The 15,430-nt window shown below is 40.4% G+C and overlaps 1 protein-coding gene and 1 long non-coding RNA gene across 2 annotated transcripts in view; both read right to left on the reverse strand.

The window, feature by feature from the left end:
- The window catches only part of LOC144201133 (ephrin type-A receptor 3-like), a 73,201-nt gene that overhangs the window by 26,668 nt on the left and 31,103 nt on the right, over window positions 1–15,430 (reverse strand). The window contains exons 6-10 of the mRNA XM_077723533.1: window positions 8,275–8,430; window positions 4,893–5,228; window positions 3,546–3,658; window positions 3,196–3,358; window positions 1,015–1,123 (exon numbers count right to left, since the gene is read on the reverse strand). Coding sequence (XP_077579659.1) covers window positions 1,015–1,123; window positions 3,196–3,358; window positions 3,546–3,658; window positions 4,893–5,228; window positions 8,275–8,430 — 877 coding nt within the window. The remainder of the gene's footprint in view (window positions 1–1,014; window positions 1,124–3,195; window positions 3,359–3,545; window positions 3,659–4,892; window positions 5,229–8,274; window positions 8,431–15,430) is intronic.
- LOC144201135 (uncharacterized) lies at window positions 10,995–12,814 on the reverse strand. Its single transcript, XR_013327283.1, has 2 exons — window positions 11,631–12,814; window positions 10,995–11,096 (listed from the first exon to the last, which is right to left on the reverse strand). It is a non-coding gene; the product is annotated as an uncharacterized LOC144201135 (long non-coding RNA).

Genomic DNA, 15,430 nt, shown 5'->3' on the forward strand with positions numbered 1-15,430 from the left:
GCGCCTGACGCGCAACGGCGCCCAACTTTTGACAGCGGCGCAGATGCCGCGCAAGCAACGGCGCCGCGGAGGAGGAGGAGGAAGCCACCTCAAATTGATGTCGGCGCATCGACCCCGCCGTAAAACTCGGTTAACACCTCCCGGCCCGGGAGATCTTATTAGCCGAGCGCGGTGGTGGCACGCGCTTGCCAGACGCACCACGTTTAACGGCCATTTTTACAGCAAAGCTCATCATTAACTTGGCGTGCTGGCGTCGGTCCGTTGACAAGAGGAATGTCGCTAAGACCATTTTCGGACTTAAGACGCCATTTTTTTTTTTCAATTTACATTTTGCCAGTACTGATCTGTTGCACCTCATTTTCTGAACTGTTTTATCTTATATTCAATAATAATAATTAATTTATTGTTTTGGCCAGATGTCCAATCTTATTTAGTCATTATTTATTTATTATTTATGGTTTATTTATTTGTCAGTTTGGTTGTTGTTATTGTTATTTGTGCACTTTATTTTGAAACTTTAAATCTCATTCTACTTGTATCACAACAATAAAAGCATTCAATTCAATTCATACATAAATATTGACTTTTTGTCCTGTTATGTTATGAATTTTTGAAGCTAAAATTATTTCCAAAATACATGTTAAATGACTATTTAGTTGTTTTTTTAAACTTTTTTTGAACGTATACTTCTTCCCACAATGCATTTTGCTATGTAGTACTTCTACATCAAAGGGGTTAAAGTCAATAAATGAATTGATCCAGTTGAAGAGTCAATTAGCCTTGAACAGTAAATGACTCTTTTCATTTGACTCTCCGCCTATAAACATCAACAGTCTTTTTAATCCCCCTCCCACTCTTTTCCTCAAAACAATCTCCCAGACTTGAACAGGATCAACTCCAGTCCGCCTGATCAATTCCTTTGAAATCTCTTGAAAAGTGGGCAAATTCTCCCAAAACTTGACTAAATCCCGCCCCCTTTACCACCCCATCATCCCACACACGGTCGAATCTCACCTCCCGCTCACCACGAAGCAAGTCACCAGGAAGACGAGAAGTACCACTCCGCCCGCGACTGAAATGGCCAAGATGGTGGTCTGGTTGGGGTCCCCGATAGCAAAGACGTCTGTGGACGTAAAACACAGAAATTGGGGTACTTTGATTGACATAAGAAAATTGATTAAAAAGATAATCCTATTTGATTACTAGCCATTTTGGTTGTGAATGTATTGATTTTTACACTGGACGGAAAGTGTTTTTTTGACTGAAAACATTACTTAGTACAGCCCGCACAAGAAGCTTAAATCCAACCTAAGATATGTTGCATTTTTCATCTTGAACACTAGTGGGAGGTGGTCACTTTGATTTATGTATTCTAATGTAGAAAACGTTACAAATTCAATTTTTGATTTACAAAAAAAATTGATTAAAAAATAATCCAGTCTGAAAAAAAATCATGGTTGTGATTTTTTTGTTCTGGAAAATTTGTTTTAGTGGTGTAAATAATTATATAAATAAATATATTACTACATTTTTTGAATAATCACGAGGGCCATATTTAATTTCTTTATTTTTTTGGCATAAACACGCAATTTTTTTATTCATTTATGTTTAAAACCCGATTCCAATCCCTCCCCAACAAATAAAAGCGCACCAAAAACCGATATCGCTCACTCCTCCCGGTCCGAATTAGCATTCTAGCGATATTTTATGCCGCTTGGACGGAGCTGAATTTTTTATCCTGATGTATATTTATTGATTATTCCATGATTAGTAGGCTAATGCGCTCCCACTGTACACCGCCGAATTGACATTGGAGGCAAGATTTATGGCTTTCCCTCGCCCGGCCGTCTCGGAATCGATGGCCGCTTTTTGAAGAGCCGATTACGAGGCGTCCGTCGCCAAGAAATCACTCAAAAACGCCATGAGATGACGAACCAGAGAACGACAGCTAGCAAAAAATAAAAGTGAGTTTGACGACACGATGACAGGAATGTGATATTGTGGTTTAAATTCGGGTAAAGAAGGGAGCAAAAAAATAAATAAAAAAATATGACTTGGAGAAATGGAAAATTGGTATGAGATTTCAGCTTGTATTATTTATGGAACGGCCCCAAAATTTCAATAAAAATATGTTTTTTGGTGGGGTTGTCAATGGTTGCGGCCATATTTGAAATGCAGTTTGAGATTCTCATGTTTGAAGATTGTAGAGTTATATACTCGTTTGATTTTTTTTGGGTGCGGACTTGAGGATAGAGTGAAGCATTTTGGGTAATCCCGCGGGAATTTTGCGAGTTTTGTTCGCTCCCATTTTCTCAAAATGACCTGATTTCCGACCAAAAACACAGTCAATGGCAGCCAATGACTTCATACTAAATATAAATTAATCTTAAATTGCCACCAGGTACTCCGGTTTCCTCCCACATTAAAAAAACATGCATGCTAGGCTAATGTATGCTAACTTTCCCTGTTTTCCCTGGGCCCGTGTGGGTTTTCTGCGGAAATTCCAGTTTCCTCCCACATCCCAAAAACATGCATGCTAGGCTAATGTATGCTAACTTAGCATGTTCTCCCAGGGCCTGTGTGGGTTTTCTTCGGGTACTCCAGTTTCCTCCCACATTCCAAAAAACATGCATGCTAAGCTAACTGTATGCTAAATTGCCTCTAGGTATGAGTGTGTATGAGGTTGTTTGTAGGGATAGGCTCCAGCACCCCCTTTGTGAGGATGAAGCGATTCTGAAAATGAATGAATGAATTTGATGACCATGTTTGCTTGGTCAGAGTTTGAAAAATATCAAGTGAGCTTGGTTAGCAACATTTTTTTTTCTCCAAATAGGCCATACATAATTGAAATGACAAGATATCTAAAGAATCCATTTGGATGAAATGTGGCCCATTTAATAAGCATTCGGCGGATTGATTTCAAACTCTACCCGGAAACAAATTACACGTCTTCTTCTAATTGAGCAGCACTTGATCTTTGTGTTTTTTGCTTTCGAAAATTTCTACATTGCATTAACGTTAAATATGACAGGAATTTATTATACAGGTTGACGATTAAAAGAAATAAAAAATAATTTTAGTTATTCAAGTCTGACTGCTGCTTTAAACACATTTTAGAATGCGGCTTAATATGGAATTTTGACAGAAAATCAGATTCCATTCTTCATATTTCAAAAAATGTCAAAAACGACGTACCTTCATGACTGGTTTCCAGTTCAATCTCCCCACCGTAGCTCCCATAGCCGCCGTCGGTCCGAGCCCGGACCCGAAAGACGTAAGTGGTTCCGGGTTTGAGCCCGTCCACCGTCATCATATTGGATCGCGTTTTCAAAACCGTGTAGTTCTGTTCGCGTTGATTCTGAAGGCGAAAAAAAGCAGAAGTATAAAAAAAATGGACAAGCCCTTCCAGACTTTCTAATGTGGTCCTCTGGGAGGAATAGCATTGTTGATGCGGCGTGAGGGTGAAATTAAGTGGTGGGTTGCACACACGCCTGTGCGCTTCTCAAAGGAATTGGTTTGGGTTGTTTTTTTTTTCTTTCTCTTACCTTCTCGTAGTAGATGACCTCGTACTCGACGATGACACCTTTGGGTCGGTGTGGGCCTTGCCATGCCAAGGTCACGCTGTCCTTGCTGCGGCGCTCCTTCAACACCACGCTCACTGAGTGGTGGCAAACACAAATGGAATAGAAAAGAAACACAAATTGAGTCTCTTATACCTATATTTACACTTACTAGTAAAATCATTCCCTATATATATATATATATATATATATATATATATATATATATATATATATATATATATATATATATATATATATATATATATATATATATATATATATATATATATATATATACACACACAAAAATATATATACAGATATATAAAGATATACATATAGACAGATATATATAGATATACATATGTACATATATATATATATGTACATATATATATATATGTACATATATATATATATATATATATATATATATATATATATATATATATATATATATATATATATATATATATATATATATATATATATATATATATATATATATATATATATATATATATATATATATATATATATATATATATATATATATATATATATATATATATATATATATATATATATATATATATATATATATATATATATATATATATATATATATATATATATATAGATATACATGTACACATATATATACACAGATATACATATAGATAATGTACACACATAAATATACACATGTACAAACATGTAAACATATATATACACACAGGTACACATATGTACACATATATACACATATACATGTATATATACACATGTACACACATGTACACATATATATACACATGCACATGTATATATACACATGTACACACGTACACATATATACATGTACATGTATATATACACAGGTACACACATGTACACATATATATATATATATACACAGGTACACACATGTACACATATATACACATATACATGTATATATACACATGTACACACATGTACACATATATACACATGCACATGTATATATACACATGTACACACGTACACATATATACATGTACATGTATATATACACAGGTACACACATGTACACATATATACATGTACATGTATATATACACAGGTACACACATGTACACATATATATATATACACAGGTACACACATGTACACACATACACACATGTACACACATGTACACACAGGTACACACATGTACACACACATGTACACACACATGTACACACACATGTACACACACATGTACACACACATGTACACACATGTACACACATGTACAAACATGTACACATTTGCTATAAGTTTGCCTCTTTTTGCGACTCATACCAGTCTGCGTTGTGGTGACGTTAATCAGCGCCCTTCCTTTCGGGGTCGGACTCAAGTCCGACACCCCATTCTGGCTTTCCACCACGAAACTGTAGTTGGAGTCCGGCTGCAGGTCGGTCACCACCACGGACGGCGACGAGAGGCCGAACTGTCGCGGCACAAAGTGGACGCTGCTCCCGCACGGCGTGCATTGTTTGCCTTCGTCCAAGCACTTTCGGCAGTGGAGGCTGTAGGTCACGTCGCCCCTCCCGCCCGTGTCTCTCGGGGGCGACCACTCCAGGGTGACGCAGGTCTCGTTGACGGTGGAGATGGGGTTTTCCGGACCGGAAGGGGGACCTGCAAAAGTGTTAACGGTTAAATAGGAATTTAATCAGTAAGCATGCTAATAGCTAATAGCTAATAAACGCTGCTTTCTGGGGTTAAGGTCAAAAGGTCAATGGTCACAGAGGTCAGGACAGGAATTTGATGATAACTGATATTAAACAGTAATGATCGTCAAACTTGTTTAAATGCGTTTAGAAAAGTGGTCGTAAATTTGGACTAACGAGGTCAAAGGTCACTAAGTTCAAAAAGGGGATTTTACAATATTGCCTCATGGTTTCATTTTTGTTAGCTGCATTTTGTGGAATAAAATGGATTAAAATGCATCACTTTTAATTTGATATTGAACATGATCAGTGCTCCTAGCTGAAAAGAATTTGGCAGCTTTTAAGAATGTAATAGAGTGTCTGAAAGGCCAAAAAGTGTCGCTCTTGCTGATCTACGAATAATAAATCATCCACATGATGGCCATTTGATCCACCCCAAGAGAGTCCATTTCTTCCTTCTTAGTCAGTCAGGTATGTCTTTTGATTTAGAAGACTTTGCATCACTCTCAAGTGTTTCAAATGGAAATTTACGATTCGGCCAGACGCCTCTGCAATCGCTCTAAAAGCTTGACGCTTCATTTTCAGCCAGCGATATTTTCACCTTGGCGTTATGACGTCTTCTCTCTCACATTTTCCCACATCCAAGTGCTATCATTTTCTTGTGTACGCTCTAGCAAAATCGGCTACATTCCATAGAAATCAACGTTAGCTTCATAGCAAAATTCAATGGTCAATTCATTCACTCATTTTCTCAACCATTTTATCCTCACTAGGGTCGCAGGGGGTGCTGGAGCCTAGCCCAGCCGACTTTGAGGACACGAGGCACCTTGATTTGATAGCGAGCCAATCACAGAGCACGTAGAGACAAACAACCATTGGGGTATTTTCGCATAAAATTAGCCTAGCATGCATTTTTTTGTAATGTGGGAAAAAAATGGAATACCCTTAGAAAACCCACCCACGTTGGCCCAGGGAAACAATGCAAAGTTAACATATAATTAGCTTAGCATGCATGTTTTTGTAATGTGGGAGGATATTGGAGTACATGAAGAAAACCCATACAGGCAAACTCCACAGTTGGACCTGGATTCGAACCCAGAACCCCCAAACTGCGAGGCTAACGCGCTATCCACTCTTACGCAGGTCCAAAAAAAGTTATTTCCCGCAAAAAGACTGGATTATTTTCTTTGTAGGTAATATAAAATATTTGCAAATTGGATTAAATAAATAAGGTAAAGAATCAAGTTAGTTTTTTTGATGCTAGTGACCGACTTGCTCTATAAAAGGGTTAAATGTCATTTAGCATTTGTGACTGGATGACTTATGGGTTCACCTTTTCTCCTGATTTGATCCATTCCGTCTCTCCCTTTCATTCCATTTAGGGGAGCATCCATATTTGAAGGAGGCATTAGTCATTTTCAGCCGATATCACCTGTCACATCTCACCTGCTCCCACGATTAATGAGCGTAATCTAGCATAACCCGATAACGGCTCTACTACGAGCTCTTTCCTTCTTCTCTCGCTGTCTTAGTTACGATTTTAGTACTGTCCTGGCCTCTGCTTTTCAAACTGGGGCCTCAGGGCCAGGTGTAGCCCGCCATGTGTTTTTGGGTGGCCCGTGCAACTAGATTGCGGGTCTCCATTTAATGCTGTACGCTGTATTAAAATCTAGTTAAACTGCTGTAGTCCAAATTTTGAAGAATATTTACCGATGTTTAGCTTTTTTTTACTACCTATCTATTATGTTGACTACTTATCTATTACTTATTTATTTATGATTTATTTATTAATAATTTATTTATTATTACATATAGATTTTTTACGTATTATATATGTATCTATTTATTATTAAGTATTTATTTATTATTATATATTTATTTATTTATTATAATATATTTATTTATTATATTTTTATGATTAATTATTTATGTATTATTATACATGGATTTTTTAAAAAGTATTTATTGATTGTTTATTTATCTATCATTATTTATTCATTATTATTTATTATTTATTTTTATTATTTATTTATTATAATTTATAGAGGATTTAAACATGATTATTTTTTTAATATTAGTCTGCTTGTTGTTATTTGTTCCCTTTGCTACTAATTATATTGACTAGCTTATTTATGACATATGTATTGATTACTTCTTTGCCAGTTTGTTGACGTTGTTGTTGTTGTTTGTGCTCTTGATTGCTGAAGCTTTAAATCTCTCCTTCTACTTGTAAAATGACAATAAAAGCACGGAATTGAATTCCCGGGACACAGTGACCAAGCAACAAGCACCGGGCAGGCTAACATGGCCCATTGCGTGCGTGATTCATGTGCGCGACGCCGCGGCGCGCTGCGCCAGGTGTGTAGAGGCGCTAAAGCCCGAGGGGGGGAAAATAAAATATAAAAAAAAGGGGGATGGCCACGCGCGGGTTCCTTCCAAACGTCAAATTGGAAAGCTGTCATGCACCGTAAATCCTTACAAGAACACGTTACAAACTAATTAAATTGAATGTAATCCAATAGTTGTAATTAAAGCTTTAGTTTGGAACAGCAGCCTTTGAAAATTAAGCCTTCATAAGAAAAGCCATTATTTTGTGACATAAAAAATAAAATCATAATATCATTTATTATTGTGTATACGGGTGGCCTTACAGTTGTGAGGTCGAGGGTTCGATTCCCAGGTGGGTCAATCACTATGTGGAGTTTCCCGGGGCTTGCGTGGCTTTTCTCCAGGTACTCCAATTTCCTCCCACATGCCAAAAACATGCAAGCTAGGCTAGTTTAGCTAACGCTATCTATGATTGGTTGTCCTTTATTTCTTCGCGCCATGCGATTGGCTGATTCAGGGTATCCCAAAGTTGGCTGGGATGGGCTCCAGCACCCCCCGTGACCGTACAGAAAATGAATAAATGATTGTCCATGGCTTAGGATGTCCTCAAAATATAACATTTAGATTTTTTGGACTGTTACTTGTTCGAAATGAAGTCATTTTTTGTGGGTTTTTTGTATACTCACGTGTGCACGCCATGGAACGCGGGTCGCTGTCAGCTCGATGAAATCCTTTCTCGCAAATACACTCGGTGGCTTGCTCCTGCGGGGACGAACTGTGTGGAGGACATTTGTTGCAATAGGCGTCTGTGGCCGAGGCCTTGTAAGTTCCGGGTCGGCACGCTACGGGAGAGAAAAAAAAACATACAAATGCCATTTTAATTCTGTCAAAGTTCCCGATGAAATTCAGAAAATTGCAAAGACAAAGAAATGAAAATCCAGAAGTTTTTGTAGCTCAAAACTATGGCGATACTTATGTAACAAAACGACCTATTTCACAATTGTCATAATTGCAGTCTACGATATGCATAAATGAAACCAACTCATTTTGATAGTAAAACTCCTGAAATATCTTTTAATACCCATGCATAGTTCATAAAAATTCTCCAACAAGACATCAAATAGAAAAATAAGAACATTTGATTTGTTTAATTTTTATAAATGGATTAAAAGAACTGGATTAAAATCCCTGAATATTCAGTTTTTTATAGATCTAAAACAATGTTTTTTTTAGCTTTTTTTAAAATATATTTTTAGATTTTACAAAATGATTTTTGCACTAAAACCCCCCCAAAAAATGGATTAAAAAATTACAATCATTGATTTAAAAAGGAGGGAAATCGTTAAATTTAATATACATCTATACTCTTCATTTACTTTCCCGGGCCAAACAAAATAATGCGACGGGCCAGATTCGGCCCCCGAGCCGCCACTTTGACACATATCCTCTAATTAAACGAATCACCCAAGCAGTATTATTGAATTCCCCCCCCCCCCCCCCCCAACGAATGACTGGATATAATCAATGACTACAACACCACGTCCGAAACGTAGTGACCTTGCTATTGAGCCGTTTCAAATACAAGACGACAGATAAACAGAGGCAAACCTTCCAGAAATAGCAAACTAAAGGACAGAAAAGAGAAAAAACGAGGCGTTGCGATGCAGCAGAGGCACTCAAACACAAACGGATTCATCACGCGGCGTGTCGTGCGGCACCCATGGCAACGGACTGGGAAACAAGAGTACGATTTAATGCGTTGTGGCGTTTGGTGGTGGTCTCCACACGAGACCTCCGGCCGGGGTGGCGGCGGCGGCGGCGGCTCTGCGCAAAACAGGCCCACAACATCTCGCCCGTCCGTGATGAGGGTTACGTGTCTCTTCAGGCAACTCTGCCGGTAACATAACATGACTATCGCGTGGCTCTGACTGCATATTAGTCATTTTTACCGAGACATCCCGGAATCAAAACCGGCGTGCAAATAGTTTTTCGTATTCATACACACACAGACCTCACATAGTAGAGTGGTCCATAAAATCCTGTGTAATGGATTTTGAGAGTTTCTGAGTATATTTGTCTATGGTAAGGGGTGTCAAACTTGCTATATTTATGCTAACTAGAGATCATATTTTATTATTTTTGACCCAAAAAGTGCAGAATGGGTGGAGCTTCCTAGCTAATATGAGAGGAGTATATGAGTACTACTTGTTGTTGGTAAGTGGTTGTGCGTTATACTATTGTGAGGACAATTTTGAGCATAATTTTGGGAATATTTTGAAGGGAAGACATAAGTAAACAACCCTGGATAGGTCGCATGTGAAAGTTAGGGTGGAGGCGGGGCAAATAGAGCCAAGGTATCAACATTTCAACAAAATTTGAATTAAGTTAAGTGTAAGGTTAGATTAAATGTATTTTTGAGTGTGTCTTCATTGTAATCCAAGTTCTTTTCAATTTGTTTATGTTATATTACGAGCGCGTTGCAGTGCAAAAAGTTGCTCTCCGGGAAATCCGTCTAATTGTAGTACTATTAAACACATTTTAGTACTAACCGTCTTTGAAAACCGAACATCAATCTTACCTATTTTTAGTATTCTTGTTTCAGTTAATGTGCAAGATGCAGTAGCTATAATTACATGATCATTGATATTGTGACTTCAACAATGTGTTGTATATCACGATCGTAACTGTGGGTCAACAGCTTGACAATGACAGCTGTAAGCAATTGATTTAGGGAAGATATTTATTGGCATCTTTCATAAGTCACTTCCTGTTTTGTTTTGTTTTGTTTTCCCTCGGAGTTTCACAAAATTCCCCAGAGGCCCCTTACTATAAATGGTCTTTGCTTCCATGAGATGTAGTTGTCAAAGGCGGCTCACTGAGATGAATTCTCCTTTTTGTCCACAGAAACCAAACGTGAGGGGGGGCCCCCTTGAATTAAGCAAGAAACAGCATCAACCTCTTTGAGGGATGAAACCGGATGGGGTTAGCATGGATAACCCAGAGCTCACGGAAGCGGCGGCAACTACCGAGTTTTCGGTGTTACAGGGCAATGCGATAGCGCGGATCTCATCTCCGACGGATCCAGCAGAGAATAAAGTTTCATTTGATAATGCGCCAAAGACCAACGGGGATGTGGAGCCCCAAGTCGAGTTACAAGTTTCCCCAAGATCCAAGCCCCATCCACATGCTGCTAGCACACAACACCCTATGAATCATGCCCAGTTTTCTACAAACAATACAAACTTGGGCAATAAAAAGCCAGTAAGACCCCCTTTAGCGCAGTGATAATTTTACAATTGGCACACTGCGAGTCCCAGGGATTCGCTTGTCTGAAAACTGTGCGTCCCAGGAAACTTGTCACGAGTCCCAACATACTACGGATGCAAATAAAACATAAACAACGATATATAAACATTCAGATTTAATTTATTTATTATATGGTTTAGGGTTAGGGTTTATTTATCATTGTACTAGTCTTTCAGCTCGTAGATCCTCCTCTCTTTGCAGCCTTTCCACTTTTCCAGGGCCTTTTGATGGTTCACACTTTTAGCCAGCTGCACTACCATCAGTTTGTGCTGAGTTTCCACTTGCAGCCTGTTTCTTTTCTTTGTGAGGATTCTGTTCTGCACAGAAAAACCTCTCTCACAACGTAAAGTAAGATTCGTAATTAATTTTGTGTTTTTTCAAAATATCCAAGTCAGCGACACCAAGCTCATGCATCAGGTTTATTATGCCGCTAAACTCGCTAAACGGTATATCTTCCATGGACATCCAATGTACAACTTTCAATAAAGCTGTAACTACTTTGTCTTTTGTTGCTGATGCCTTTTGTTCGATTTTTTTCTTGTTATTTCGCAATGTGGGAATTTCCAGTGCCAACTTGTGTCCGGGCAAAACTATGTGTCTATCCAGGGTGCATTTTTGAAAATTCGTGCATTTAGCTGCCGCAATCAATCCATTTACCTGCTTGTTATCCGTACAAACAGCACAGTACATGAAATTATTTTCCTCGTCATATCGTAACCACGCGAACAGCTGCAACCAAGTCTTTTGAAATGTGCGTATTTTTCCTTGCTTCCCCCGTTTTGCTTCATGATCATCGATCGAATCTTCTGCAGTTCTTTTCTTACTAGTTGTATTTTTAACTGCGAAATAACTATCCAGACTGTTTTGCTTTTTCTGAAACATTTTTTATCTTTCTTACACTATTACGAAACTCTTGCTATCGCTTTCTCTCCTTCGTCTGCTAGTGTCTGCTAGTCTCGTTCACGCGAGAATTATTTCGCAAAGATTATGTGGAATAAATTGGTTTGCTATCGGATATATGTGTTTTGGGGTTTTTTTTGATAAAAATTTCTTTGCGTCCGAAAAAAGCACATTACTTGAAATTGTGCGTCTGGAAGAAAAGCTGTGCGTATCAGACGCAGGACGCAGAGGTAACGAGAACACTGCCTTTAGCGGCGTCTTCCACCAAAAACACGAATTCTGGGAATGCAAGAAATGGTTCCAGGACCACAACCCTCGGCGGGCTTAGCACACCCGACCTCACCTTTGCCCACCCGCGGCTCGCCAACCATGCCGAATGGAATGTTGATGAGGACCTTGGATCCGACCACCTACCCCTGTCCATCTCAGTGGCCTGTGTCGTCCGCCCGTCATGCCCGCCCCTACCAACGGCACAGTGGAACCACAAAGACGTCGACTGGGCAACCTTCACTCAAGACGTAGAAGATGCAGTACTGAGTTTTGGAACCAACACGCCCCCGCCGCGGGAGATTCGCCTCGGCTCGAACTGCTTCAACAGGAGTCGTTCGTAGTTGGTGTGTGATTGCTCTTGCGGCCTCTAGTTGTACTCTTTCGAGTTTGTTGATGTTAGTGGCTGACAACCAGGGGTACCAGGCTGGGGCGGCATATTCTGCTAGGCTGCGTTGAGTCGCTGTGTAGACTCTGCGGAGGTCCGGCTTGTGCCATCCCCATGTTGTGCCCGATACTAGCCGGAGCAGGTTGGTTCTCCCGTGCATTGAACGGCAGAGCTTGTTGGCATGCTCCCCAAACGTGAGTAGCCTGTCGTATGTGACTCCCAGGAAGGTCGGGTACGGGTTGCAGGACAACCTTTCACCGGATATTGCTATGTCGGGCTGCCACGATGCCTCTGCGCTGTCAAGACTGAAGAAGGCTGTTTCACACTTGGAAGTATTGAGGGTTAGCTTTGCCTGGGAGCTCCACTCCACCACTTTATCCACCTCTCTTTGCAGCTCCTCGGCTACCTGTTCTTTATTTCTACCGGCTCTGGCGATGGCTAGGTCGTCTGCATAGGCGCTCACCATAGTTTTGTCGTCAAACTTCTCCAGCAGGCTGTTGATGTAAATGGTAAACAGGATGGGTGACAGGACGGAGCCTTGAGGGAGGCCTTCCTTGAATACTCTGCTCCGACCAGTGGCAGTGCCGATTCTCACTCGCGCTGTGCGGTTGGTGAACCAGGAGGCAAGCCATTCAACCAACCGTAGGGGGATCCAGAGTCTTGTCATACTAAGCAGCAAACCTGTCCGCCATACTCGATCATACGTTCGTCCACTGATGGTGGCATATTCTTGAACAAACGCTGATGTCTTTGCTCTGTCACTTGCATATGTGGCGCCGTTGTAATCAAGTGCCTTACCCGTGTTCGATGAGCCTTTTCCAGACAGCGATTTCACTACTGCCCACGTCTGGTTGACATCTTTTGATTCGTGAATGCGTTCGAGGTGATTTCGCCATGCGTTTCGTTTCGCCTCCGCCGTCAGGCGGCCTATCTCTCTGCACGTTTCCACAAATTCCTTGCGATTGTTACCCACGTCGCGTCTCAACCGGTTGCGCTTCTTCTTTAGTGCCTGGATTTCCGAGGTCATCCAGGGTGTCTCCCTTGAACGGACGGCTTTTATCGGGACAGCTGTTTTCTCTGCATCTTTGAGGAGAGCAATGAAAGCAGTGAGTTTGCCGGATGGGGTTTTGTCAGGTTTAGAACATTCATACTTCACAGGTTTCTTCTTCCATAATCTTCGAGAGACCCATATCAAGACTAGCGCGGAATTTCTCCCAGTCAGCTTTCCTGTAGTTGCGGCGGATGCGTCTGCAGGGTCTTTCCACTCGGAGATTTTCGTTCCAGCACATCAGGATCGGCAGGTGGTCAGAGCCCAAGTCATTCGCGGTTTCCCATGAAAATTGATGGGCGATCTCTTCATCTACGATTGTGAGGTCTGGTGTGCTGATACCGGGACCATGGGCACTCCCAGCTACTCGTGTTGGAGAGCCATCATTGAGGGTTGTTTTGGACACGTCTTCGAGCCATTCTTTGATCAGCGTGCCTCGGGCATCTGGTCTGGCGGAATTATCCCATGAGGGGTGATGGGCATTGAGATCACCACATATCACCCCTTTCGTGACAGGGAGATGGCAGGTCCACCATTGGTGGTGTAGAGGCGGCCGTTGTGTTGCAAGGACTCAGTGAGCGCGCAGTCATCGGGTGATCCGCTGAGAGAGCGGATCAAACGCCACGTTTTGCTGGTGTCCGGGTTGAACTCCAGCTCCTCCAATAGGGCAGCCCACTTTGCTTCCTTGGCCGACCGGGTGAGTGAGTTCACTTTCCTGCAAGCGGCCAGCCAGTCTTCTCTGTGGGTGCTTATGGAGCGACGTAGGCGATTGCGGTCTTTGATAGCAGATCTCACGTCAGCCGACATCCAGGTATTGCTCGTCTTGCCTCTCCGGGATTTGCCAACGACGCGCTTCCCCACCTCCTTCAACAGGGTCGTGAAGCGGGAGAGGCGGTTGGACAGCGGATTCAAGCCATGAGATGGGACCTCCTTTGAGTGGCTTTTTTTTTTTTTTATCTTTGTGAGACTACTGTTCCTGAAACATTTCAAACGTATGAATGAAAAATATTTTTAAAAACACTTCACATTTCATTTTCATTGGCTTCTTGCTTAACGTATTCATTTGTATCTTAACATGGCCAAAAAAAATTCTTATTGAAAGACAATTCTAGACTTTTTGGAATAAAATGAATGAAGAGACCAAATGATTGGAAAAATAGTGAATAGCAAGTCTGATATTTTATAAGGAGTTTTGTGTAATATTGTTTGACCCACCAAGGGGGAAAAAAAGATATGTGTTTGTTAAACACATTTTAGTACTATTAAACCACTAGTTGTTTACTACTTTGTTAATAGATGGCAAATTAGAACGAACAAAAATGTATTTTCAAACCAATATCCTGTTTTTTCAGAGGGTTGGAACGAATTAAATTGTTTTTAGTTCATTTCTATTGGAAATGTTGATTTGAGTTACAAGTATGAGCTCATTAAACTTGTATCTAGAGGTACCACTGTAATCGAGACCACTGATTAGTTCAGTATAAAGTCAGATTATTCCAAATTCATTTCAATTTGTTTATGTTATTTTACTAGCGCGTTGCCATGCAAAAAGTCCCCCTCCGCAAAATCAGTCTAATTTTAGTACTATTAAACACATTTCAATACTATTAAACCACTAACTTATTTGCTACTTTGTTAATAAATGGACAATTACAACAAATAAAAATGTTTTTCCAATCCAATATCCTGTTTTGGTGTTTTTTTCAGATTGTTTTTAGTTCATTTCTATGGGAAACATTGATTTGAGTTATGAGTAAATACTCATTAAACTTGTATCTCGAGGTACCACTGTAATCTAGACCACAGATGAGCTAGAATCCACCTGCAGCTGATTGTACATTGGCGCGACTGACACTTGTGCGTCAAGTGTGTGGCTGATTGCTGGCGCCGGCGGTGAAGGTCACGGATTTAATCAAGGAACGGATCCACTCAT

Source organism: Stigmatopora nigra, chromosome 9 (genome assembly GCF_051989575.1).
Source record: "Stigmatopora nigra isolate UIUO_SnigA chromosome 9, RoL_Snig_1.1, whole genome shotgun sequence".
Taxonomy (NCBI): Eukaryota; Metazoa; Chordata; class Actinopteri; order Syngnathiformes; family Syngnathidae; genus Stigmatopora; species Stigmatopora nigra.